We start from the raw sequence: 26,736 nt of genomic DNA on the forward strand, positions 1-26,736 counted from the left end.
TTCCTCTACTGTTATAATAAGGACTACAAAGTAGTACAGTAATTGCCTAACCACACCTAAATTCAATTGTGTATTTCTCAGACTACTTTTCCTGCTTCCCTGCCCCTCAAAGCTTTATTCCAAGTTTGACTTGAAAAATTAGGAATTAAAAGAATTTCCTACACTTAGTTACAATAAATAATATTTATTGCAGAAGCTTATAACCAGCAAAATAACCATCAAGAAGCTCAGTACTCTTGAACAAAACCTTGACTTGGGATAGTAAGCAGAAAATTACAGGAAAATCAGAGTAATTGCTTTCAATTTCACAACATTTTTTATTTTCATTTTCTTTTGGCTGTGCTATGTAAGGGAGAATACAGAAAACAAATACTTCAAATATAAACACTATCTACAAAAATAAATACCACTTTGAAAAGAAAAGTGCCCCATGGCACAATCCTGGTTGGACACACTTTCTGAGACACATTCAGCAATGCTGTATGTTGTACTAACAAAGGATATTCTTCAGCATCCCAAAAAAATTATTTGAATCAAGTATATAAATATTTTGTATCATAAATATTATATATTTACACTTGCCATATTTAGTGCAATAGAAAATCATCAGGAATTCACGAAAGAGCTTCATGTCTTTTAAACAAACTCCCTCCCCCACCACAACTGCTCAATGACTGCTGTTCCCAAAGTTTGTAGTTTGTGGAAATGTTTCTTTGTACTTTCCAGTCCATCACTACAAAGAACTATTAACAAGAAGGCAGCAACCCAAAGTGCTAAAAGGTTGGGTGGGAATCACTGCCTGAAAGCAATTTCAATGTGTCCATCCTCAATGGGAACGTTGCATTCTGTTCCAGCATGTAGCCCCAATTGCTTATGGAAGTTAATGGAAACAAACACTTTTTTCCTTGCAAAAAACATCCCCTTCTTTCCCGCCTCCTCCCACACACTGCAAACAAACACCCAACATACTACATAGCACTGACTTCAAAAACAAAAGAAGCATTCAAACAAACAAACAAAAGACCAAGACAAACAAAGAAGAGCCCTTCATCCACTGAACCTCCTAATGACCAATCTACCAGGCTGTTCAGCCAGACCCTTCCAACAAGTCAGCCAGATTTCCCAAGAGCTGTTTTGATATCCAGCTAACTGCAAACCCTTAGAAAGCTTCCACATCTAGAAATGGAAAGAAAAGAGAGCCCTTAGGTTGGCAGCAGCTGTGTTTTCTTCCTGCCGGTGAAGGGCTGGTGTGTTTTAGAAGCTGTTTCTCCCACCGCCTGCCCCTTAACCACCACCCCCTTTACCTTTTCCGAGATTTCTCCTGGGCAGCAACTAAATGCAGCCTGCGTCCACAACTGGAACAATGAGAAAAGGGATTCCCACCATGCTTTGGAATATTCCAGCACTGAAAACACCGGATTCTGTACTTTTTGTACCTGAAGGTCAAAAACAGAGTTGATTTAAGTAATGTGGCAGGTCATTCCATTCATTTAGGTCTGACTGTAGTAACCTTCTCTCCCCCCCCCCCGGCGCAACTTAATCTCCCAGTTAATTCCAAATGGCATGAAAGCGGAGATCCATCATCTTTCAGAGGGGTGTCAGGTGAAACATCAGGCTTAGGATCCCAGATGCCAGGATATAGGAATGAAAGGTGATGGTGGCATATGATAAGGGTCAATCAGCATAGTGTTGGGGCTTCACTGAGCATGGCACACAAACTGCAATGGTGCTGTGGCCTGTTATATACTGTAAAGGTAAAGGGACCCCAGATCCAGTCACGGATGACTCTGGGGTTGTGGCGCTCATCTCGCTTTACTGGCTGAGGGAGCCGGCGTACAGCTTCCGGGTCATGTGGCCAGCATGACTAAGCCGCTTCTGGCGAACCAGAGCAGCGCACGGAAATGCCATTTACCTTCCCGCCTGGAATGGTACCTATTTATCTACTTGCACTTGACGTGCTTTCAAACTGCTAGGTGGGCAGGAGCTGGGACCGAACAACGGGAGCTCACCCCGTCGCGGGGATTCGAACTGCCGACCTTTGTTTGTTTGTTAAGGTTTGACGACCTTAATTTGTTACAGCTTGTTTCTGTACAGTGGTAACTGTTAGACCCTTTTAGATGAATAAGCCTGGAACAAACAGGTTAAATTGTTTTATTTCAGGGTGCCCTTGCACAATACATACTGTTCTAATGTGTTACTCTTCAATGCATAAAATTTTGACCATTGTAGCTTTTAAAAATTTGTGGTGAAAAGTTGGGTATAACTTTATTCTTTTTTTAAAAAAAAAAAAGCTCAGATATTAATATTTTAATATTGCCATGCAGTTCAGATCATCGCTTTTGTCTCATCATCGCTTTTTTTGAGGGGAGTGCCTATATAGTTAAAAATCAAAAATAAATGGAGAGAAGAATGGCAGAGTTCATTAGACATCATACACAGGTAAGTATCTTAGCCTATTGAAATATTAAAATAATGCTAGCAGATGCCACAAATGAGAGGTGTTTAAAGGGGAAGAATAAGAAAGAGTATCTAGGAGTCAGATCACTGAGGATAAGCTGTAAGGGTAGATATTGTCCACAACTCCTTCATTCCAAAAACGTATGAACAGCACCCAGCACTCTAAGAACTTATGCTCATGTTGGTTTCTGGCTTATGTGATTTAGCATGTCATTTGAATGCATGTTAACACTTGCTGTGTCTTCTCCAGCCCATCTTTCAACTAATGAATTGCTTCAGACTTCCAGTATTTAGCGATGCAAATTCTAGCTGTTGCTAGGAGAGCTGCAATTGCTTCTAAATCTGTTGATCTCACCACAGGCTTCAGATAACAGAGAAAAGCCTTTTCAGGCTACATGGCAAGTTGTACTCAGTGCTGTTGTGTATTATCTTTTAAACTTTTTGCACTGCCAGAAGATATGCTGGGCATACCTTTTAAGGAAACAAACAAGAAATACGCCATGCTATTTCAGCAGTCATAAGGTACCTAATGCCACAAGCATTACAGAGGGGGGTCCCATCTTCAGCATCTCTCCATAGTGGTGTTTTCCTGGTCTTGCAAGAAGCACAGCACTTATCCCCTTAAAGACAAAGGGCAACTGGGTCAAATAGCAGTTTATAAGCCACAACCCTGGGTGGTATTTAATGGATTAATACAAATCTTATTATAAACAATACTTAATGTTTATTGCATGTTCAAAGCACCTCCCTCATGAGTATTAATTTCAAACAGCCTGGCATACCTTATTTGGAATATTACTTCATCAAAAGATTCCAGAACAGCATTTCAAAGTGTGAATAAAAGTTACTCTGTTCAGCTGAGTAGTGATCAGACTGAGAGGTCAGAACTGACTCAGATGTTACAGCAGCCAAGCTTCACTTGCTTTTCCCACAGTGTTTCGGAAAGTTGCACATGGCTACACTTAGTTCAGCACAACCCACCGTTAAGGCATACTGAGTATTTAGGGAGGTAACCCCCCTTTCACGCTTGTGGGTGCAGAAACCACTAATGGCGTGAAACGACTCTGGGATGGATGGTTTTCTAAAAAAATAATTTCATACATTGAAATAGGGGAGGCATCCATTTACTTCCTCTCTTTCTCTCCCCCTCCCTTGTTTCTGTTTTTTTAAAAAACTAGCCTTACCAATAGGTGAAACAACAACGTTCATTGGTTTGCTACAGAAAAACCACATGCTTGGCAAGTGGAACAAGACCCTCCCCACTCTGTACTTCTCCTGGAGAAAAAATTATCACAACAAGCTTTTCTTTTGTCCTTAGTATCCCAAATATTGCCAGCTGATACTACAAGTATTTATTGCCTAAATTATTGACATACTGTGGGTAGAGGGACATCCTTCTTCCTCCTTGGAACTGCCAGCTCTGCATTCTTCTCTTGCTAAAGGGGTTCGGCTTCTTTTCCCAAGTTTTCCACTGAACACAGATTAGATGTATAGCATTTTAGATCTGCTTCGGAAATCTAATTTCTAAACTAATTGACTTAGTTTTGCACTCTGCAGTGATTCCTGAGACTCAAGAGAACCAACAACTTTTTTCCTCATCTCACGTGTCTTCAGTCATTCCAGAACAGGCCACCTTATTCCCATTTTGATGATTGGGGAACTGAGGCTGAGAGGTGAGTCACGCATTCAAGGATACCTAAACATCATTCTAAATAATCTATTGCTGAGTGAGGGATTTGAAACCTGTGACATCTCCTAGAATCATCATTTGCCACTTAATCCACTTCCATTACAGACAGAAGCAAAATAAGCGAGGGTTACTAGACTTATACCATACAACACATGCTTAAAAAGAAAACATCAATGAACGTGAAAGCCTGTGGAGTAGTAAAATCAAACCCAGGTATTTAAAGCCTGTTGTACATATAGGCAGCTTCCAGAGTTATATGTAACTCATCCCTGAAATGGAGCGACAATTATAATTACTTTCCCTGACTGAAAATATTTCAGAGTTAAGGCCCCTCTGCCCCATACATTTAAAGCACTATTACACCACTTTAAATACCGTAATCATGGCATATGTATACTGTATATTACATTTGCACTTCAACTTTCCCCCAAGGAGCTCAAGGTGATGTACGTACGTGCACCCCCCCCCATTTTATCTTCACAACAAGACCTAGACCAAGACTCAAACCATTACACCACACTGCGTCTTTTCTCCCAAAAGAATCCAGAAAATTGTAAAGGATGCTGAGAGTTATTGGAGTACCCCTATTCATAGAATCATATATTGTGGATTTGGAAAGAACCCCAAGGGTCATCTAGACCAATGCCCTGCAATGAAGTAATATTAACTAAAGCATCCATGACAGATGGCCATCCAACCAGTGCTCAAAAACCTCCAAGAAAGGAGAGTCCACCCATTCCACTGTCAAACAGCTCTTGCCATCAGAAAGTTCTTCCTGATGTTTAGTCCTTCCATTGAATCCAATAGTTCAGGTCCCAAAGCAAAAAAACAAACTTACTCCATCTTTCATGTGACAGACACCCCTTCAGCTGTTTGAAGATGGCTCCCTCAACTGTTCCTCATAAGGCTTGGTTTCCAGACCCTTGATCATCTTGGTTGCCCTCATCTGCACATGTTCCAGCCTGTCAATATCCTCCTTAAACCGAGGTGCCCAGAACTTGACACAATATTCCAGGTGTGGTCTGACCAAGGCAGAATAGAGTGGTACTATTAGTTCCTTTGATTGGGAAACTAGACTTCTGTTGATGCAAAATAGCATGAGCTTTTTTTGCTGCTGCATCACACTGTTGACTCACGTTCAGTTTGTGGTCTACAAAGACCCCTAGATCCTTTTCACATGTACTACTAGCAAGCCAGGTGTCCCTCAGCTTATATTTGTGCAGCTGGTTCTTCCTGCCTAAGTGCAGAACCTGACATTTGTCCCTGTTGAATTTCATTTTTTTAGTTTGGGCCCAGTTCTCCAATCTGTTACAATCATATTGAATCCTGATTCTGTATTCTGTGGCATTAGCTACCCTTCCCATAGAATCACAGAATCTTAGTCTTAGAAGGGACCCCAAGGGTAATTTAGTCCTACCCTCTGTAATGGACAAATCTCAACTAAAGCATCCATTACAGTTGCTTAAAACATCCAATGAAGGAGTCTAGTCCACTGTCAAACAGCTCTTACTGTCAGAAAGTTCTTCCTGATGTTGATTTGGAATCTCCTTTCTTGTAACTTGGACACAGGTGGCGCTGTGGGTTAAACCACAGAGCCTAGGACTTGCTGATCAGAAGGTCGTTGGTTTGTAATCCCCATGACAGGGTGAGCTCCTGTTGCTCGGTCCCTGCTCCTGCCAACCTAGCAGCTCGAAAGCACATCAAAGTGCAAGTAGATAAATAGGTACCACACTGGTGGGAAGGTAAATGGTGTTTCCGTGCGGTACTCTGGTTTGCCAGAAGCGGCTTAGTCATGCTGGCTCCCTCGGCCAATAAAGCGAGATGAGCGCCGCAACCCCAGAGTCGGTCACGACTGGTCAGGGGTCCCTTTACCTTTACCTTCTTGTAACTTGTATCCATTGGTAAAGGTCCTACCCTACAGAGCAGGAGAAAACAAGCTTGCTCCATCTTCCATGTGACAGTCCTTAAGATACTTGAAGATGACTATCAGATCTCAGTCCCTTGATCATCTCGACTGCCCTCCTCTACACACGTTTCAGCTTGTCAATATCCTTCTTAAATTGTGGTGCCCAGAATTGGACACAGTATTCCAGGTGGGGTCTGACCAAGGCAGAATAAAAAAGGTAAAGGTACCCCTGCCTGTACGGGCCAGTCTTGTCAGACTCTAGGATTGTGTGCGCATCTCACTCTAGAGGCTGGGAGCCGGCGCCGTCCACAGACACTTCTGGGTCACGTGGCCAGCGTGACATCGCTGCTCTGGCGAGCCTGCACCAGCGCAGCACACGAAACGCTGTTTACCTTCCCGCTATAAAGCGGTACCTATTTATCTACTTGCACTTAAGGGTGCTTTGGAACTGATAGGTGGGCAGGAGCTGGGACCGAAAGACGGGAGCTCACCCCGCCACGGGGATTCGAACCACCGACCATACGATCGGCAAGTCCTAGGCACTGTGGTTTTACCCACAGCGCCACCCGCGTCCCCACAGCGGCAGAATAGAGTGGGACTATTACTTCTCTTGATCTAAACACTATACTTCTGTTGATACAGCCTAGAATGGCATTATCTTTTTTTGCTGCTGCATCACACTGTTGACTCATACTGAGTCCCCTAGACCCCTTTCACACTTGGTAAACCAGCTGTCCCCCATGTTATATTTGTGCAGCTGGTTCTTCCTTCCTAAGCGTAGAAACTTACATTTGTTCTAACTGAAATTAATTTTGTTAGTTTTGGCCCAGTTCTCCAATCTGTTAATGTCATTATGAATCCCCACTCTGTCTTCTGTGGTATTAGCTACCCCTCCCAGTTAGGTGTCATCCGCAAATTGGATGAGCATCCCCTCAGTTCCTTCATCCAAGTTGTTTATAAAGATATTGTGCCCAGGACAGAACCCTGTGGCACCCTACTTGTCCCTTTTTCTAGGATGATGAGGAACCATTAATGAGTACTCTTTGGGCTCAGTCAGTCAACCAGCTACATATCCTCCTAACAGTAACCTCATTCAGCCCACATTCTGCCAGCTTCTCTGCAAGCGTATCGTGGGGAATTTGTGAAAAGCCTTATTGAAATCAAGATACACTACATCCACAACATTCCCCTGATCCATCCAGCTATACACACACACACACACACACACATACACACCAGACTTGTCTGGCATGATTTGTTTTTGAGAAACCCATGCTGGGTCTTAGTAATCACAGCATCATTTTCTAAGTGCTCACAGACTAACTGCTGAAATATTTTTCTAGGACCTTTCCTGGTATTGAGGTCAAGCTCACCAGTCGGTTGTTACCTGGATCTTCTTTTCTCTCCTTTTTGAAGGTGGGGACAACATTTGCCTGCCTCCAGTCTGCAGGGATCTCACCTGTTCTCCAAGAATTCTCAAAGATTATAGACAGATGCTCTGAGATAACATCTGCAAGCTCCTTTAGTACCCTTGGGTGCATCTCATCAGTCCCTGGAGATCTGAATTCATTTAAAGTAGCTAGGGGTTCTCTTACCACCTCTTTTCCTATATTGGGCTGCAGCTCACTCCTTGCATCATTCTGTTATCACCAGATTGGGATACTCCACTCACAGAGCTACAGTTCCCTGGGCAGAGGGATTGATTATTAAACCACTCTGGAAATTGTAGTTCTGTGAGGAGAAGGGAGGAGAACAACTCTCAGCACCCTTAACAAATTACAGTTCCCAAGATTCGTTGTGGGGAAGCAATGGCTGCTTAAAGTGGTATAATAGTGTGTTAAATGAACATGTCAAAATTACATCACAGGTGTGGTTGAAAATACAGCAGCATTAATCACCCTTCCAGCATGTTGAATAGAATTTGTTTTATCCAGTGTTCTAAGAAAGAGGCAATATATTTTCACTCAGGAAGACATAAGTTGTTAGTTGAAATTGTCTCCTCTGAACTTTTATTCTCAGGATGTTAAGGGGCAAAACACCTCCTCCTTCCATGCTATGCTTTCAATCCAATTTGGCCAATCCCTGCCATGCTGTTTTTTGTTAAAAAAAGACTTCTAAATACATTTAAGTCCTTTGCAAAACTACATCATGCAAGCACTAATAACAAGATAAGTCAACATATCCTGTGCCAAGAAGATTCACCTTGGTTGTTAACTGAGCGGGAAATCTGCCCTTGCCTTTCAGAAATCCAACCAACAAATACAAAAGTGCTGTTATACTAGGTGCTTTTTAATTTAACAAAAATCCATTTTCGACTCCAGTGTTATTCATACTGAGAGAAGACTGGAGTTCATTGATTTCATTAGATCTCTTCTTGAGTATGAATGCGGTTGGAGGTCACTCATTAACTTCAAACATATTAAAAAAGGTAAAAGGACCCCTGACCATTAGGTCCAGTCGTGACCGACTCTTGGGTTGTGGCGCTCATCTCGCTTTATTGGCCAAGGGAGCCAGCGTACAGCTTCCTGGTCATGTGGCCAGCATGACTAAGCCGCTTCTGGCAATCCAGAGCAGCGCACAGAAACACCGTTTACCTTCCCGCTGGAGCGGTACCTATTTATCTACTTGCACTTTGAGGTGCTTTCGAACTGCTAGGTTGGCAGGAGCAGGGACCAAACAACGGGAGCTCACCCCGTCGTGGGGATTTGAACTGCCAACCTTCTGATCGGCAAGTCCTAGGCTCTGTGGTTTAACCCACAGCACCACCCACGTCCCTCAAACATATTAGGCTGCCTGTGTTTAGGTCTGGCTATCCTGCAAGTACTCCCCCATCAGGCGAAGCGTTAGGCCTCCTCCTTACCACAAGACGTCTGCCTGTCTTCCCATTGAATGGCCTGGGAACTGCCATAGAAGCAGACTACAGGAGGTACATCTATGCCCTCTTGGGGATCTAAGGGGCAGTTAAAGACGAGGCGGGAAAAGCAAAGCATCCCATGAAACATCTCATGCCGGCTTTGCTTTTGCATCCAAACAGAAGAGAAACGCAACCTGCTCTTTCCCAGGGTGGCGGCTGTACCTGCTGTATCGCGGGCGAATGAGGAGTCGACAACCCCCGGAGCTCTTTCGGCAGAAGCTCAGCTGCATCCGAAACGTGACCCCCTGGAAGGCGGCGTCCCTGGCCTCGCAGCTCCGCTGGGGTCTGGGCTGCTTGCGGGAGACTCGCCTCCCGGCCCGCGGCGACTCGGCCGCAGGGAAGGCGTCCGTCCCGCGCTGCGCCTCCGCGCCCACTGCGCGCCGGCGCCGGGCGGGGAGCCCTTTGGCGGGGGCGCCGGGGATTCTTTCCCGGGCAGCCGCGCCGGGCTCTGCGCGCTCGCCCCGATCCACGGGCTTCGCGCCGAGGCTGGCGCAGTGCAGGCTGATGAGGCTCAGGGCATCCAAGGGCTCGAGAGCGGCGCCTGGAGACGCCGGCCTGTCCGGCTTTCTGCCAATGGGCTCCGGCGGGGAGAGCAGCTGGGCGGTCTCCTGCAGGAAGCTGAGCGCGCTGGGGTCCGAGAGCTGGAGGCAGCAGGCCATGGCGCCGCGGGGCTGGCACCTGCGGAGGAGGGAGAAGGAGAGGGCAGCGCGTCAGCCGGGAAGATGTTTAATTCCATAAGGTGAAGATCTAAGGATGTTAATGTTTAAGTTAAATTTCATAAGAACTGGGATTTGGAAAACCGTTAAAAGGACATGCAATGAAATTCAACCAAGGGGAAGCGAGGAAGTCACTTAACAAAGTTAATAAGTGTAATTTTTAATAAGGCTATGATTTATGTTTGTCTTGTGTGTCTGTTTGTTTGTTTATAATATTGTGAAAACTAATTTTAAAAATTGGGGGGGGGGGGAGAGCCGCCCGGCGTCCGAGCGAGCCACTTTCGCGCTTGGCGATCGCGTCCCCCCCTCCCCGAACTCTTTGAAAGGCAAGATCGTGAGCACATGTCGACATCCACGCGGGTCTGGGTGGGTTGCGGCCACGAGGGAACGAACCCAGAGAAAAGCCCCCCTCCGCTCTGTCCTCAGCCCCCCAGGACAGGACGGAAGGGCTAGTGGCCAAAACCAAGCGCGGCTTTTTCCGAGAGCTGCAGCAACAGCAAAGCCTCCGATTAACTCGCAGCAGTGTCCTTCTCGAAGTTCGCACAGTTAACACCCGGGGCTCTTTAACGGTTCCCAATGATAGCCAGCAGATGGAACCCGAGGGCTGTTGCGGCGAGCAGAAAAGCCAAAAGCAGCCCGGGGGCGCCCCAGGTCAGCGCGGCATCCTTCGGGACCGGGTCGGCCAGCCCCGTTAGGGGCGCGGACACACTTTCAGAGCGAGAGCGGATCCTTCCCTGCGACCTGTCAGATACTTCTAGATCCCGTTGGCCAGATCCCCCCACACCACCTGCCTTTGCGCGCCCTGGGCTTGTGGAAGCAGGGACTTAACACTAACTCCGAGCAGTTGCTTTTGAGTTCAGGAATTCCTTGTAATGAGCACTTTCCTGAAACCAAGGCGCTCCCCCAAGTTATCCCGACCCTGAGGCGGGCGGGCGGGTGTGGCATAAGGAGAGAGAAGCCACGGATTGATTTTCGTTACTCCTGAGGTACAGAAGTGAAGGTCTTAAAAAAGCCGGGCCCCGAGATGCCCGCTTCCAAGACCGGCTGAAGGGGCGGGACGAGGAGCGATTCTGTGTTATGTGCAAATGCCTTTAGACACCGATGAGGTCCATAAATTACCATGTATTCAACCCAAAAAACAGCGACAATTTGTTGTTGACAAAGGAGAGCTGGACATATCAAGGGTCCCATTGCCTTCATTAGCTGAGGGCCTCGTCAAACCTCAATCCGGCCCTGCACTAGTGGCAGGACTAGACGACCCTTGACGGCCCAGGATCACTTCAGCAGAAGGCGGGCGTGAGAGGGAAGGGGAACTCGACCCTGAGGAGGATCCCTCGAGTCATTTGGGCGGCTGAGTTGGGAGCACAACCACCTGGGGAAGGCGGCGAACCCACAGCGCCGGTTTTCCCTTCAGGCGGAAGGGATTCGTCCTTTCAGTGCAAGCTGTTCGCTCCTTTCCCACGGGTTTTGAGGCGAGGCGAGGCCGCGCCCTGGGGGGCTGGCCCCTGGGAAAGACCCAGGCGGAGGCCCTCCACGGCGCCCTGCCCCGCCCAGCTGGGGCGACCCTCCGCCGCTCCTCGCGGGGCTGCGCCAAGGACCGGCGCCTGTCTCACCAGCCCTGCCGAGGCGGCGCCTCTCCCCCCCGACTGACCTCCTCGGAGCCGCCCTCCTGCTGCCCCTCCCCTCCTCAGGCGCCCCTCCCACGCCCGAGTCCTCGGCCAATGGCGGCGGCCCGGGCGGAGGCTCGCGCCGCTTGGCGGGCTGGCGATCCGGGGCAGCGCGCGCGCAATGGAGCAGCGTTCGGGTCAGATCCGCTAGCCGGTTTGACCCGCAGCGGAATCAAGGAGCAGACGCCGGCGCGTGGAGCTGCGCCGAAGGCCGGATCCAATGCTTGCTGACTTGGAAGCCGGTCCCCTGAGCGCGCGGCTACTTGGGAGTAAGCATCGGCACGCCCAGGTGGGGGCTTGCTTTCGAGGAAGCGCGAGAAGAATCGGTCTCGCAGGCCGATCCTAACCAGTTTTTAGTCTTCCCATAAAGGGGATTTATTCCCTAGCAGCATGGGCGTTGCCAGGATTTATTTTAGGGAGGCAACTTTATGTTGGTTGGTAGAACCGAGTTATCTGCGACAACCGGTCAGTTAATTAATAAATTTTATTTATTCACTTGACTTTGGGGGTGCAACTGTTCCCCTGCACCCCTATGACTTCGCCCATGCAAGACGATACGCATAGATCAGCCCGCACAGTCCGATCTTATGGACATTGACTCGAAAGTAAACCCTGCGGAGTTTAGCGTCCGCAGGCTGCAGCCCTCGCTTGTTCTCCATGGGCTCCTAAAGTTAAATTGGATTCTCCTGCCTGCCGTCAGGGACCGGTGCCCTGGGGCCGATCTAGAAGAAGGGAACGCTTCGGATCCTCCCTCCTTTAGGGGCAACTGATCTGGATTCGCCCCGTTCTCACGAGCAGGTGTCAAGAGGAGCTAACCTGGATCCTCTGGGAGCGGCGGCTTCTGGCTCAGCGCCCGCCGGATTGGGCCCTCCGGGGCTGCTGCTTGCCTCGGATTCCAGCCAGGGCGGGCTGAGCAGATCCTGCAGGACGGAGAATTCCGGGAGCTGCCCTTCCATGAAAAGCTCGCCCTCCATACTTAGCGGGTCCAGACGGAGCGGGGAAGCGCGGCTCTCCCGAGCCCATCAGATATTGCTTGCAGTGGGCCGGGGAGGGCGTTTAATTGGATACAGCTGAAAGCCTAAGTCGCCGGCAGCCATAAGAGGAAGGGGGCGGACCATTAGGAAGACTACAAAAGGGCCCGGGTCGCGGGATGAGGTGTGTGGAGAGAGGTTGGAGGCAGGATTAGCATCCCTGAAAAAGGAGGAGTCCCGTTTAGAGTGCCAAATGATGTGTCCCTCCCATGGCATGGTAGGAGGGATGCCGTCAAGGTAGGACTTAGAGGCAGAGATGCTCAGTGCCCCACTTAGCAGAAGGAGCAGCAGGGTCTCTGTCCGCCAGCAATGCCACAGGGCTAGCTTACCACATTTTGGTGTAAAGCACATTGCACCTGAATTGTTGTTGATGTTCAGTCATTTAGTCGTGTCCGACTCTTCATGACCCCCTGGACCAGAGCACGCCAGGCACTCCTGTCTTCCACTGCCTCCCGCAGTTTGGTCAAACTCATGTTCGTAGCTTCGAGAACACTGTCCAACCATCTCATCCTCTGTCATCCCCTTCTCCTTGTGCCCTTCATCTTTCCCAACATCAGGGTCTTTTCCAGGGTCTTTCTCATGAGGTGGCCAGAGTATTGGAGCCTCAGCTTCAGGATCTGTCCTTCCAGTGAGCACTCAGGGCTGATTTACTTCAGAATGGAGAGGTTTGATCTTCTTGCAGTCCATGGGACTCTCAAGAGTCTCCTCCAGCACCATAATTCAAAAGCATCAATTCTTTGGCGATCAGCCTTCTTTATGGTCCAGCTCTCACTTCCATACATTGCACCTGAATAGCAAACCCCAAAAGTTAAAATTACCTTAATGCCTTCTTTTACAGAGAGGGAAACTGAGGCAGCAGAGGCATTAACTGAGGGTCCTCAGTGTTTGTGATTGAGCAAGAAATCCTTTTAGAAGAATGAGGTAATGTAGTGGAAGGGTGACTCCATATGGGGCTATTAGTAGCCATACCTAAACAGAGCCTCCATGTTCAACTGCAGTATACCTACTGGGGGCATCACCTGCATATGGCTTTCCAGAGACAGTATTGGAAACCGATGTTGGATCTGGTTCAGCAAAACTCTCTCAAAAGCTAGAAAATTGAACCAAGGCCTTTCTGGTGCTGTTTTCTAGCCAGCAACTTTCTTTCTCTGCACACCCCCAAGGATTATCTGGGCCAACCTCCTGCAATGCAGGAATCTCACCTAAAGCATCTGTGATGGATGGCTAACCAGCCTCTGCTTAAAAGTCTCCCAGGAAGGAGGGTCCACAAGCCTCTGAGGGAGACTGTTCCACTGTCAAACAGCTCTTACGGTCAGAAAGTTTTTCCGTATGTTTAGTTGGAATCTCCCTTCTTGTAACTTGAAGCTGTTGGTCCAGAGCAAGATAAAAGAAGCTTGCTTTATCTTCTTCAAACAGCTAAAGATCTATCATATCTCCTCTGTCTCCTCTTTTCTTCATAAGACTTGGTTTTCAGACCCTTGATCATCTTGATTGCCCTCTTCTACAAATGTTCCAGCTTGTCAATGTCCTTCTTAAATTGTGGTGCCCAGAATTGGACACAGTATTCCAGGTGGGGTCCAACCAAGGCACAACAGAGCAGTGCTATTACCTGCCTTGATCAGGATGCTAGACGTCTGTTGATGCAGCCAAGAATAGCACTTGCTCTTCTTTTTGCCTCTGCATCACACTGTTGACGTTCATCTTGTGGTCTTCTAAGACCCCCATATCCTTTTCACATGTACTATTAGCAAGCCAGGTGGCCCCCACCTTATATCTGTACAGCTGTTTTTTCCTGCCTAAATGAAAAACTTAATGTTTGTCCTAGCTGAAATTCTTTTTGTTAGTTCTCCAATCTGTTAAGGTCTTCTTGAATCCCGATTCTGTCTTCAGTGGTATTAGCTACCCATCCCTGTTTGGTGTCATCTGCAAATTGAATGAACAACCTCTCAATTCCTTCATGCAAGTTGTTTATCATATTTCTAAATAACAGCGGGCCCAGGACAAAACCTGAAATCGAGATACACTATGTCCAAGCATTCTTCTGATCCACCAAGCTTGTAATTGTCAAAAAAGAAATGAGATTTGTCTGGCATGACTTGTTTTTGAGAAACCTATGCTGGGTCTTAGTGATCACAGCATCCTTTTCTAAGTACTTGCAGACCAACTGTTGTAGGAACTTCCTGGTTGGTAGGTGTGGTCTAGTTTGCAGACATGGGTAGATCTTAGACTAGTGGGATCTATGTTCTTGAAACTTGAGGTCCACCAACCAGAGCTAGATGCAAAATTCTGGCAGGGGTGCCAACTTGAATAAAATACTGGGGGGGGGCTCAGGTGAACCCTGCCCCACTTAATCGATCACATGACATGGTGCATGCATGCACACCATTTGAATGGCAACGCCCCTCAACTTCAAATATTTCAGGGGTGGGGCAAAGCCCCTAGGAGCTGGCTTCTATGAATGCTGGATTGAGGGAAGAGGCAATTATCTACTGCCTCACATGAGTCATACACAGGACTTGCCTGCGTGTATAAGTTTCATTTCATTTCATGCATGCATGCATTCCCTGCCAAGGAGCTCAATGTGTTCCACGGTCCCAAGTTTATCCTACCAACATCCCTGTAAGGTAGGTTCGGATGAGAGAGAGCAACTACTCCAAGATTTCCCAGTTGAATTTACTGGCTGAGATCTGAGCAGGTTTTCACTACACCACCCTGTTACAAATCTACATCTGAATTACTACAGATCAAATATTCCAACAGCCTAACTTAGGGCAATATTTTTGTTGTTGTTGCTGTTGTTGTTAAATACCATATTCAAAGTTGAATGCTATGCTACAAATCACCCAGCAATCTACCCTTCATTCCAATCTACCAGTGTACCAACCAGTAAAAACCAGTTCTGGTGCTCTAAGCTTGTGTCAAGCAATTAGTCTTCTTATGTTTCGTCTGTATTGTATTAGCTGAACCATCTGCTTGTCAGGTTTGATGTCAAGTTGCCCCATTATGGGCAAATGCCCCATTTGCACTGTGCTCCTAGCAGCCTCGTTGCAGCTCCTGCTGTAAGGATGAATGAACCCCAAAAGAGCCACGCTCTGTATTCATGTCTCCAGAGTTAAATAATGCTTGGGCTTGAATTATGAAAATCCATACATTGGGGAGGAGGTGAAACATGTAGCCCTTCAGATCTTGCTGATGGACTGCAACTCCCATAATGCCTGAGAGTTGGAGTCCCAACATCTGGAGAACCACAGGTCCTCTGCACTGCAAGCCTGGGAACAGGTGAATGGATGGAGAAATGCTTTCATTAGAAATGGCCAGAACCCTCCTCATAAACACATCATAGCAAAGCTCTTTCCCCGTCAGAAATCCTCTCCCACCCACCACAAAAAGCAGGGCACTTTGGACTCTGCTCAGATGTTTTGCTTTGGGAAACACTGACCCCAGTTCTTATCAACTTGGCTCCCTGCATGGAGAATTTATTCACCAACCTGGACTCTTGCTTAAGACATCCAGCACTGGTGGAGGCAGATTATACGTGCAGCACTCCCTGGAGATGTTCTCAATCTTTTAAAACTTCTTTTTGTGCACTTCTCTTCCCTTATCACAGGAATAGGCAAACTTGGCTCTCCAGATGTTTTTGGCCTACAACTTCCATGATCCCTAGCTAACAGGACCAGTGGTCAGGGATGATGGGAATTGTAGTCCCAAAACATCTGGAGGGCCGACTTTGCCTATGCCTGCCTTATCAGATGTTTCTCCTGGACAACAAAAGGCCAGGGCTGTGTCTATAAGTCGCTTTGAGTCACTTCCTTGAGCAAAGCAATTAACAAATGTTAATAATATAACTACTACCTGTGATCCTCCAGATATGGTTGGACTACCAAGTCCCATGATGGCAGCTGCAGTTCAACAACTTATGCTCAGCGCCTCCCTATCTCTGCAGTTTAGGCAAAGAGAAGTGGGAACTGCCACATTCAATCTATTGATTACTTGGGGGGCTCCCTGTGTAAAGAGATAAGCATCTGGGCATATGGATAGTTGCACTGGTCCAACTATATTGTGTACCATATTGAAAGTATCTGCTTCCAAATACAGTGGTACCTCGGGTGAAGTACTTAATTTGTTCCGGAGGTCCGTTCTTAACCTGAAACTGTTCTTAACCTGAAGCACCTCTTTAGCTAATGGGGGCCTCCTGCTGCTGCCGCACCGCTGGAGCACGATTTCTGTTCTCATCCTGATGCAATGTTCTTAACCCGAGATTCTATTTCTGGAGTCTGTAACCTGAAGCGTAGGTAACCCGAGGTACCACTGTACTTAATTCTGCAGCTACAGTTGTGTGTTTCTGCTGGTCAGTTTCTAGTTTTGTCAAAAGTTTAAAGACATATTTGCAATCAGGATTGCTATGCAGTAGGATGAAATAGCCAGCTTCAGGAAGTACCAGGAAGGCAACAAATGGTGTCTGAACAGTGCAGCAAGTTTTTAAAACTATTGACCCTAGCCAAGAGGGCTGCACTGCTTAACTCGGCTATATGTCCCACTCTATTCAGTTTGGCTTACTCCCAAGTAAGTGTGCACAGGACTGGAGCCCTTTTTATCTGACAGTAGCAATAATTTTATATAAACTGCACTTTTAAATAAGTGCACCGCAGAAAACATTTTGAGTGAAATCCACCACTCATGTACAGATGTTCATCTCTGGATTTGATCTTCTCATCATTTCAACAGTAGCTTAAGCTCAGCATACCTTTAATGCTGTCTCCTTTCCCATTCAGTGTCCACTACTAATGGTATTATCAACTTCAGTCAGGTTAAGTATATAGAAGGAACTGTTTCCGATGGTATATCACCACTTGCACTATAATGGAATTATTTTCCTTCCTCCCCAAATGACTTGCCAATATGCAAACTTGTACATTTTTGAAAGCATTGGGATACCTAGCCATTAGGGTTAAGTCAGAATAGAAGAGGGAGGGGTTATTTCGATGAATTTTAATGTGAAGATATTATTGAAGAGTAGATGGATTGTTCTTGGCTGTATGGTATACCAATCAAACACAACTGTATATAATAAAAGTATTATGTAAACTGAATGTCCCACTGCAATTTGTACACAAATGCAAGAACAACAGTAAGAGGCTGCTTTTATTTTTTTTACTGATAAAAACCAGAGAAGGTGTGGGGCGAGTGCCTCCCTCCTCTCAGCTTATTTGGTGCTACGAATGATGTTGTCGACCAATCTTCTCAGCAGTCAAATCGCAGGTGAGAGACAAAAAGTCCCCGATGAAAATTAATGCACTTGCTTGTGCAGCAAGAGAAAACACAGAAACAGAGAGACACAACCAAAGTGTTTGTGGAGGGTAACCCACTCCCCTCATCCCTCGCTTTCCCTCCATGAAGCCAGTACTTGCTGTGCCCACCTTAAAATAGTGGTGCTAGTGTGCAGGAGCCTCTTCTCCCCTTGAAACATTTCCCACAGGACTTGGGAAAGTGCTTCTAGGCTGGGCGAGGTACATCTCCCAACATCCTTCTCAAGCCATGAATGCAGTTAAGCAATAGCTTAAGGGAGGCTCAGAGAGGCAGAAAGCTTTGGCCTTACTCAGAATGCTCTCTGGAAGAGACACGTTTCTTTTCTTTGCATCAGTCTTTTGTTCATAGAACACAGTTTTATTTTTTAAAGCATCATGCGTGCTTTGACCACATCGCTGTCTTGCTCTCTGGTGGTTGCTTAAGAGATCAGGCTCACTTTGGTCCAGCCTTTGGCTCCATGGCACTCAGTGGGGTTTGGGGACATGGCCGTCCACATAAAAGTTCCTCGTGATCTTGGGGAGGGTGAACTCTGCTCCTTCCAATTCTTTGTCGAGGATAATCTGGCAGCCAAGGCGAGAATTCTCCTGAAGCAGTGGTGCCATGTCTAACATATCTTCCTCCCTACGAGAAGACAAGAAGAGTGACTTCCAGCCCATAACCCCCAAGGTGGATGAGAAGATGAAGACGAGTTGGTATGACCAGTGCTAAAATACCAAGCAAGTCCACATTATAGCTCATCTGAACACATTTTAAACAAAAAACAAGAATCAAGTCACCAGATGAAATTCAACACTGCACTATGGTGAACGTTCACGTCAGTGCAACATGCCAGAAGAAACGATCCCCATTCTCCCCTTCTGATCAATATACATCCTGATGTATATATTGTGCTCTAGGGGGCTTAGTTTGGTCAGAATCAAGTATACACTTCCAGAGGTAACACTAACTACATTACTTCTTGTTGTAGGTAGGTAGCCGGGTTGGTCTGCCATAGTCGAAACAAAATTAAAAAATCCCTTCCAGTAGCACCTTAAAAAGTAAAGTAAAGGGACCCCTGACCATTAGGTCCAGTCGTGACCGACTCTGGGCTTTATTGGCCGAGGGAGCCGGCGTACAGCTTCCGGGTCATGTGGCCAGCATGACTAAGCTGCTTCTGGCGAACCAGAGCAGTGCACGGAAACGCCGTTTACCTTCCCACCAGAGCGATACCTATTTATCTACTTGCACTTTGACGTGCTTTCGAACTGCTAGGTTGGCAGGAGCAGGGACTGAGCAACGGGAGCTCACCCCGTCGCAGGGATTCAAACCACTGACCTTCTGATCGGCAAGTCCTAGGCTCTGTGGTTTAACCCACAACGCCACCTGCGTCCCTTAGCACCTTAGAGTAGCACCTTAGAGACCAGCTAAGTTTGTTATTGGTATGAGCTTTCATGTGCATGCACACTTCTTCAGATACACTAAAACAGAAGTCCCCAGATCCTTATATATAGTGAGAGGGTGGGGAGGGGTATTACTCAGAAGGGTGGTGGGAATGGGTGATTGGCTGATAGGTGTGGTGAACCTGTTGACGACTGTTAACGAGTGCAATTGGTCTTACAGGAAAAAGCAAGGGATGAGATGGCTAAAATTAGCTATATTATGTATAATGAGATAAGAATCCAATGTCTCTATTCAGACCAAGTCTCTCCATGGATTTAAGTTTGGTAATAAGTTGCAATTCAGCAACTTCTCTTTCCAGTCTATTTCTGAAATTCTTTTGTAATAAGACAGGCTCTTTGAGATCTTGTTTAGAATGTCCTGGGAGATTGAAGTGTTCTCCTACTGGTTTCTCTGTTTTGTGATTCCTGATATCAGATTTATGTCCATTTATTCTTTGGCGTAGGGTTTGGTCTGTTTGTCCAATATAGAGAGCTGAAGGGCACTGTTGACATTTGATGGCATACACAATGTTAGAAGATGAGCAATTAAATAGTCCTGAGATGGTGTGTTTGATGTTTGATGTTGTTGGGGCCAGTAACGGTGTTGTCCGGGTGTATGTGCAAAGTTGGCATCTGGGTTTATTGCAGGCTCTGGTACCAGTGTCCATGTTAAGTCTGCTTGCTGTATTATTGTGGGTGAGGAGTTGTTTAAGATTTGGTGGCTGTCTGTAGGCAATGAAAGGTCTTCCTTTCATTACTTCTTGTAAATGAGCCACCATAGTCACTAGAGGGCCATGAAAATGTGTGTCCCAGGCTTTTTAGACTCTTCTATCCAGGTACTATCTGAAACCCAAGGGGTGCATTGTTTGCCCAATGTGAAAATTTTTGGCATTACGTTCAGCTCTCCTACCCCACTAGAGATCTCTCTCTGTCTCTGGGGCACTGCCTCCTTTTTTTTTTTTTTTTGCACCAGAAACCTGCCAGTTTCTTCAGGCTTGGACAGCAGGGCCCTACCAGCCATGCTGAGGAAGTTGTGGAATGCCATCAGCAGGGAGCTAAGAAAGGCCATTTCTGCTACAAGGAGAGTGTCAAGGGACGGCTCAGTTGGTAAAGCATGGGGCTCTTAATCTCGAGGTCATGGGTTTGAGCTCCACATTGGGCAAAAGATTCCCACATTGCAGGAGGTTGGACTAGATGACCCTCAGGGTCTCTTCCAACTCTACAACTCTATGGTCGTACGGTGGTCCTTACCGTTCATCAGGCTGGGGGAGCTTGTCTACAACATCATGGCTCACATAGACATGACAAGTGGAACAGGCTAAGGAAGCTTCACAGGCACCTGTACAGATAAGAGGCAAAGACAATGAGAGAGATTTTGCTGCCAAGTCAAGAGAAGGCACTCTGCAGGCTGTGCACTACTGCAATCACCTGGCCTCTCAAAAAGTGTATCATAAAACTAGAAAAGGGCAACCAAAATGATCAAGGAGTTGTGGCACCTTTGATATGAGGAAATACCAGAGCTGTTGGGACTTCGTCTCCTCCCCCATACAACAAGGGGAGAGAGATAGGGGGGAGGGAGAGTGTAATATTTATACATTGATGAACAGTCTGGAGGAAGGGTTGAGTTTTACTCCTTCCATTATAATACTAGAACTTGATACTGTGACCAGGTTACTTGAAAAAGCACCCATTGCCACACAAAGTGAAACAAGTAACATTGGCTAAGTATTTTTAGAGCTATGTTGCCTCATAAAGCAACAGACAGGAGCAAGTCATTATACAATAGCCACATTGGCAAGCACACAGAATAATTAAGAAGCTGCTCTGTAACACCCAAGTTATTTACAATCTCAATTGAACTTGCCTAAACAGATGGGATGAGTTGCAAGTCAATAGGAAGGGATTTTACAGTGCTGGGGCACTACCAAAAAAGCATACTTGCACATTATTGTGCATACCATTAGCCAAAATGGCTAAATACTACCTCCATGTGCATAGACAGTACATATCAGATAACAAAGTATGCAGGAGAGGCTATATTTGGACTCCCCAATGGCATCCAGCTAGCCACTATTGAAAAGAGGATGCTAGACTGGACTGCTACATAGCCGGATAGAGCAGGGCACTTAAGACCTACCTTCTAGCTCAATGCCATGTTTCTGAGCCAAGCGCAGCACATCATCCCCAATTCTGCCTTGCACTGGGATCCTTTGCCCAGACCGATCTATAAACACCACATTCACTCTGAGGCAGGATAAAAAGCATAGGCACATCTTCAATCAATGACCCTCCCATAATTGTCAGGTGCTGAAAAGCTACAAGCATGGTTGAAAGTCTCCTGTGTTTCTGCATAAAGGCACAGATTACCAAGCAACATATAACAGCTGACTTAGGTTTGGAATTCCAAATATTTTCATCCCTCTATACTATATTTGCACTCATCTGTTGTCATGCTGACATTGTTATTGTGACTTTTTATATAGGATCTGATTGTTGCCAATGTTCGATGATGATGATGATGATGATGATTTGTGTTGGAAGCTGCCCAGAGTGGTTGGGGCAACCCAGCCAGATGGGTGGGGTATAAATAAAATAAAAATAAAAATACAAGGGTGCGTGCATGCCCAACAGGACAAGGAAAGCCTAGGACCTGAGTAGACTGGAGGAAGGAGTGGGTGGCCCCACAGCTGGCAGAAATAGGAGGGGAAAGTCTTTCTCCCTTTTGTTCTTCCCCTGCTGCTGTGATACATTGCCAGTAGAAGGAAGCCTGCATTCTGTCAGTGGTGGTGGGACAATGACATTCCCCTCTTCACCACCAGCAGCAGCAGCAGTGGGCGAAGGAGAAAAAACAATATGGGGAGCATGGCGACTGGGGACTTTGAGGGGGTGGATGGGGGCAGGGTTGGGCAAAGTGCAGAAGGAGGTTGGCAAAGGGGGTGTGGGGTGCAGCAGGTAGGCAGAATTGGTAAGCCAGTCCCCAGTAAAGTTAAAAAGAAACAAACAGGAAGTGCTGAAGACTCAACAGAGCAAAAAGCTCCTCTAGCCAATTGAGTTTTAAGTGTTCAAAGTTTAGCACTGGTGTGTATCAACATAGCAGCTGTGAAGGGAGACAGATGTACATCTGGTATGCAGTCCAGTTGCACTTAAAGCAGCCCCCCCATGGTCCTGCCAACGCATGATACAAGTAACAAGTGGTAACTGCAAGCCCAGCATAGGATGAGCCACCACCCCAGTAAGAGTTGCACTGTTAACTAAGCAAACGATTGTACCTAGTGTGTTTTGCTTCCTGTATTTCTGGTTAACACACACAGGTATTTGTGAAGCTGCCACCTGGACACACCTCTGCAGAAATTAGGCGGCTAGGACTCTTGCAACCACCTAGCCTAACTATGTACGCTACTTACAATTAACAAGCAATATTTCAAACCACGAATTCTCATTGAGATGATGCTATCAAAAGCACAAAATATATCAACCGCCCAAAGAAGATCCAAGGTTAGTTTAACTCAACCCACTCCCCAAAATTAAACCCGGCTACATTTTGTGGTACTCACACTTCTGTGGCAGAGTTCTCATCTTCTGCTTGAACAGTCACTGAGGGGAAAAACACACAGCATTTTATTTATTTATGTGCATTTAGAGCCTTGCCTTTTACTATTCAATCTCAAGGCAGGGTACATATGTTGGTGTTAGCCGCCCTGAGCCCAGCCCTGGCGGGAGGGGGGTATAAATAAAAATTTATTATGATTTATTATATAGCTTAAAGCAACAAGGCACGTCATGCGTAACACTAAAGCATGGACCAGAGCCCCCAAACTTCTGGAGGGCACCAGGTTGGGGGAAGGGAGGGAGTGATCCTCCTCTGAATTCCTCCAATTCGGAGCAAGTTTGTTTGGGTCGCCAAATCGAACTCCTGACGAAGAACAATCTGAGCTGCGGGTTACACAACAGGGGGAGAGGGATCCTGCTGGAACAAAAACACCGCCGATGAATCCGAGGCGCCCCTCGCTTCGTGACCAAGTTGTGCTGCTGTTGTTGTTGCTGCACATTTATTGACACACCTGACAGGGACTCACGGCAGTTTACAGGGAAGGGGGAGGGGAGGGAAGAAAGAGCAACCAGCCTCCCCCCTGACCCCCTGGGGAGAAAGGAGCCCCGCTCTCTCCTCGCCCACCTGCAGTGCGGAAGCCCCGGGGCAGGAGCCGGCCGGCCGCCGCCGCCAGGACCCGACGGCGCCCCGGGCACCGGGAGACGCCAGCGCCGCCCTTCGCGGCCCAGGAGGCCGCCATGACAGGCGCCACGTGACCGCCGGGGTCAGAGGGCGGCAGCTGTTTCCGTGGAAACGGAGGGGAAGGGGAGCCTGGCTCGTTGCGCGGGGATCTCCCCCACTCCGGGAAAGCGGCGTTGTCTTATTCTTCCTCCGCCCCTTTCAAAGGGAGTCTCCCTTGCGTATTCCGGCTGGAAATATTTGTGGGCGGAGGCTAGAAAGTGTGGGCTGAGAAGCGTTTCGAATTACCAAATGCAAGATAAATAATGTCAACAAATCAACTTGCTCAGTTGATGGAATGTCGCCTGGTCGCTTATCTGGCCTTGGGGAGAAACTGCAGAAGCATTCAAGTCCCCGTAGAACTGAATCATGTGTGGGGATTTGGCAGGGCAGAATGACAGTCCACGTGAAAGGACTGATTCCTCGGCTGGGCTGAGTGCTTGTTGTGAGAGATTGACAATATTGTTGATCTTGTTTTGATTAGTAGCCTGTAGGTTGGAAAGGTTGGAGAGTTTCTTGTTTTTCTGTTTTTTCAGTAGCTCCAGTTGAGAGTGGTAAATGTTTTGTTTTTCCTTTTGGAACTCTTGCCAAGCTTGGTGGTTCCTGATAGAGTTGTCTAATACAAGGAGTTCCTCCTTTATTAGCTTCTGTTTAGAGTAGAGAACGCTGATCAGATGTTTGAGCAGCTTCTTAGAGAAAGTGTTGCATAGTTTTCTTGCATATTCAGTGGGATACGTGGATTGTAGAGGGTTCTTAATTCTAAGACCCTTGGGTATAATGTCCAGGTTCCTGCATTTAGTAAGAAAGAAGATATCAGTCTGTACCTGTGCAAGTTTCTTGGTGAGGTTGATGGACTTCCATTTCATGCGGCTCAATGTGGTGCCTTCCATGGTTCCAGTTACAGATAGGTAGCCGTGTTGGTCTGCCATAGTCAAAATAAAAAAATTCCTTCTAGTAGCACCTTAAAGACCAACTAAGTTAGTTGACTAACTTAGTTGGTCTTTAAGGTGCTACTAGAAGGATTTTTTTTATTTTGACTATGGCAGACCAACACGGCTACCTATCTGCAGAAGCATTAGTACTGTAGTTTTTATGTGGTTATTGTTGTAAACAAAATCTGCCCTTTTTCCCTTATGGGGTATCCAAGAGCCCATATAGAGTCCTTACATAGGTTCCCTATTGGTAGGAGAAAATAACAGGAGCCAACCAGAGAATATTGAGAAGCAAAGCAGCTAGTAAGCCTGATCTTTATTTATCTGTTGCAACAGGGGCCTCCCTTCACAGGCAGGAAAGGAGGAGGAACCCAGAGCAAAGGTGTGCCTGCCCTTATATAGACATTTTAAATTCCCAGCCCTGGAGCCCAAGACCACCCCCAGAAACATCATACATACATCACAGGAGGGGTGTAGCTCAAGACCTCCCCCCACATACCTACATCACAGAAAAGGTGGTCTACAACAGAAATGTGAATGTTGTTTTTCCCATCTGCCAGGTTATCTGATAGGCTGTCACCCATTAAAATGCTGATTACTCAATTCCTGAGACAATGGGAAGGCTCCCTGACCCCCTCCCTCCTTGCAGAGGAAACATTTGGTCAGTTTGGGAATCAAAAATGGTTTCAGGTCGGTCTTCCTGTGCTGATCTATGTATGTGCTTGGTTGGTACATTTATGAACATTTAATATATATCTAAGACCTTAAAATTCTTATCACATTATGTAATTTTTAATGTGTTTTCTTTTTTTAATAACTACTTTGCTATTGTAATTATGTTTCTTTTCATATTGCAAGCCGCCTTGAACATTGTTTTAACTGTGGAAAGGCGGCATACAAATAAAATGATGAAGACGCTGATGATGATGTACTCCAAAGAAAAGTGTCTTTCAGTGCCCTCCTGTCTCATTATGACATCTATCTTTTCGTGATATATTATGCCTGGAGAGAGAAAAACTTCCTGCCAAACCTGTCCGCCTGGCCGTATCATACTAAAAGGCTGAGATAAGTTACTTGCCAAGAGCAGAATCACATAAGACGCAAGAGACTGAAGAGATCAGATGCATTTTTTTAATTTAAAAAGCTGCAAATCAAACACAAATTGTTTGTTTGTTTGTATTTTTAATACTTTTTATTAAAGAATTGTGAGTGGTTCCACAGGACTTCTTCATTCTTAGAAGTAGCTTGGGTGAAGCGGAACTGGACTTTGATCAAAGCAGTTTGTCCATAAGAATCCTCCAAATATTGCTGCTTTTAATAATGTTTAGAGTCCACCCTTTCCACCTTCCTAAGCTGCTTTTAAGTAACAAGTCAGAAGACCCAATCAAATCTGTTTTATTGGAAGTCATTTGGGCACAACGCTACTTGAGAACTTTCAGTGCTTCTGTTTTAGCATCTTAGAAATGCAGGATATCCCCTAACTTTGCAGATGCTGAAAGGACTAAAATAACCATTTTGTTAGTTCCTCATGGACAAGGGAAGTACAAGGTATTTCAGTGAATGACAGTCTTGGCTGGGATACACCTAGAGCAGTCAGGCATATTTAAACATAGGAGGATTAAGTCCAAAAGGCCCTGTGCTTGAATTCACTTAAATTCAATACCAAAATAAAGCAGATGAGCATGGCAGCCATGGAGGAAGCAAACAGAAAGTGATCTATGAGGCAAGAAGGCCTACTGCTTAGCAACGGTAGCAACCGTTTCTCTGGGAAATGGCAGATCTTAATATTTTAATCAGAAGCCAATGGTAGCCCTATTCCATCTTGTCTCACATAAGCTTATGGATGGTCCACCATTAAATCTTGCCTGTTTTTCCTTTTGGGACATCACTATGTAGCCTTCTCATTCTCTTCTGGTGCATATTGGATTTATACACTAGTTAGCACCAAAGGTGTAAATAAGCCCTTCATCAACATTGTTGTAACAAGGTCCATTTATCTAATCTTGAATATTTTGACAGGTATTATGTTTAAAATCTATGGCACAAATGGAGATACTATCCCTTCAAGAGTGGTTGAGGGCCAACAAGCCTTTCATAAACGAAGAAATTATTTCCTCGGCCCAGTGGAGTGAGAGCACTTTGCACAACTTGCATTGTACACTGAAGCAAAGCAAGTGTATGTGTAATTTTGTTTCGATACAAGATTGTTTCGTTTTTATACAATATGTCACAGAGGAGGGAATTAAGTATACCTTACTGGAAAAAAATTCTTATAAAAGACGGCACAAATCTATGCTGGAAGGATATCATTCAAACTTAATCCAACTTTTCCCAAAGAAATTAGAAGTTGTAGTATTCATTTAGAGGAGCCTTTGTTGAAACAGATGCTTTACCTGTAGTCTGGCACCTTTGCACTTTAATGTGGTACTAT

The 26,736-nt window shown here is 46.2% G+C and overlaps 2 protein-coding genes across 2 annotated transcripts; both read right to left on the minus strand.

Annotated features, from left to right (window-relative positions):
• Positions 1–168: 168 nt before the first annotated feature.
• Positions 169–11,318, minus strand: ZGLP1 (zinc finger GATA like protein 1). Its single transcript, XM_081175816.1, has 6 exons — positions 11,297–11,318; positions 9,130–9,645; positions 3,834–3,928; positions 2,984–3,077; positions 1,305–1,436; positions 169–1,176 (listed from the first exon to the last, which is right to left on the minus strand). Exons 2-6 carry the CDS (start codon positions 9,624–9,626, stop codon positions 1,146–1,148), a joined length of 849 nt encoding a protein of 282 aa, XP_081031942.1. The 5' UTR covers positions 9,627–9,645; positions 11,297–11,318; the 3' UTR covers positions 169–1,145.
• Positions 11,319–17,496: 6,178 nt separating this feature from the next.
• FDX2 (ferredoxin 2) lies at positions 17,497–23,431 on the minus strand. The gene is made up of 5 exons (XM_081177167.1): positions 23,281–23,431; positions 22,661–22,700; positions 21,244–21,350; positions 20,358–20,445; positions 17,497–18,309 (listed from the first exon to the last, which is right to left on the minus strand). Exons 1-5 carry the CDS (start codon positions 23,393–23,395, stop codon positions 18,153–18,155), a joined length of 507 nt encoding a protein of 168 aa, XP_081033293.1. The 5' UTR covers positions 23,396–23,431; the 3' UTR covers positions 17,497–18,152.
• Between the last annotated feature and the right edge of the window lie 3,305 nt (positions 23,432–26,736).

The sequence above is a fragment of the Podarcis bocagei genome, assembly GCF_964188305.1.
Source record: "Podarcis bocagei genome assembly, chromosome: 17".
Classification (NCBI taxonomy): Eukaryota; Metazoa; Chordata; class Lepidosauria; order Squamata; family Lacertidae; genus Podarcis; species Podarcis bocagei.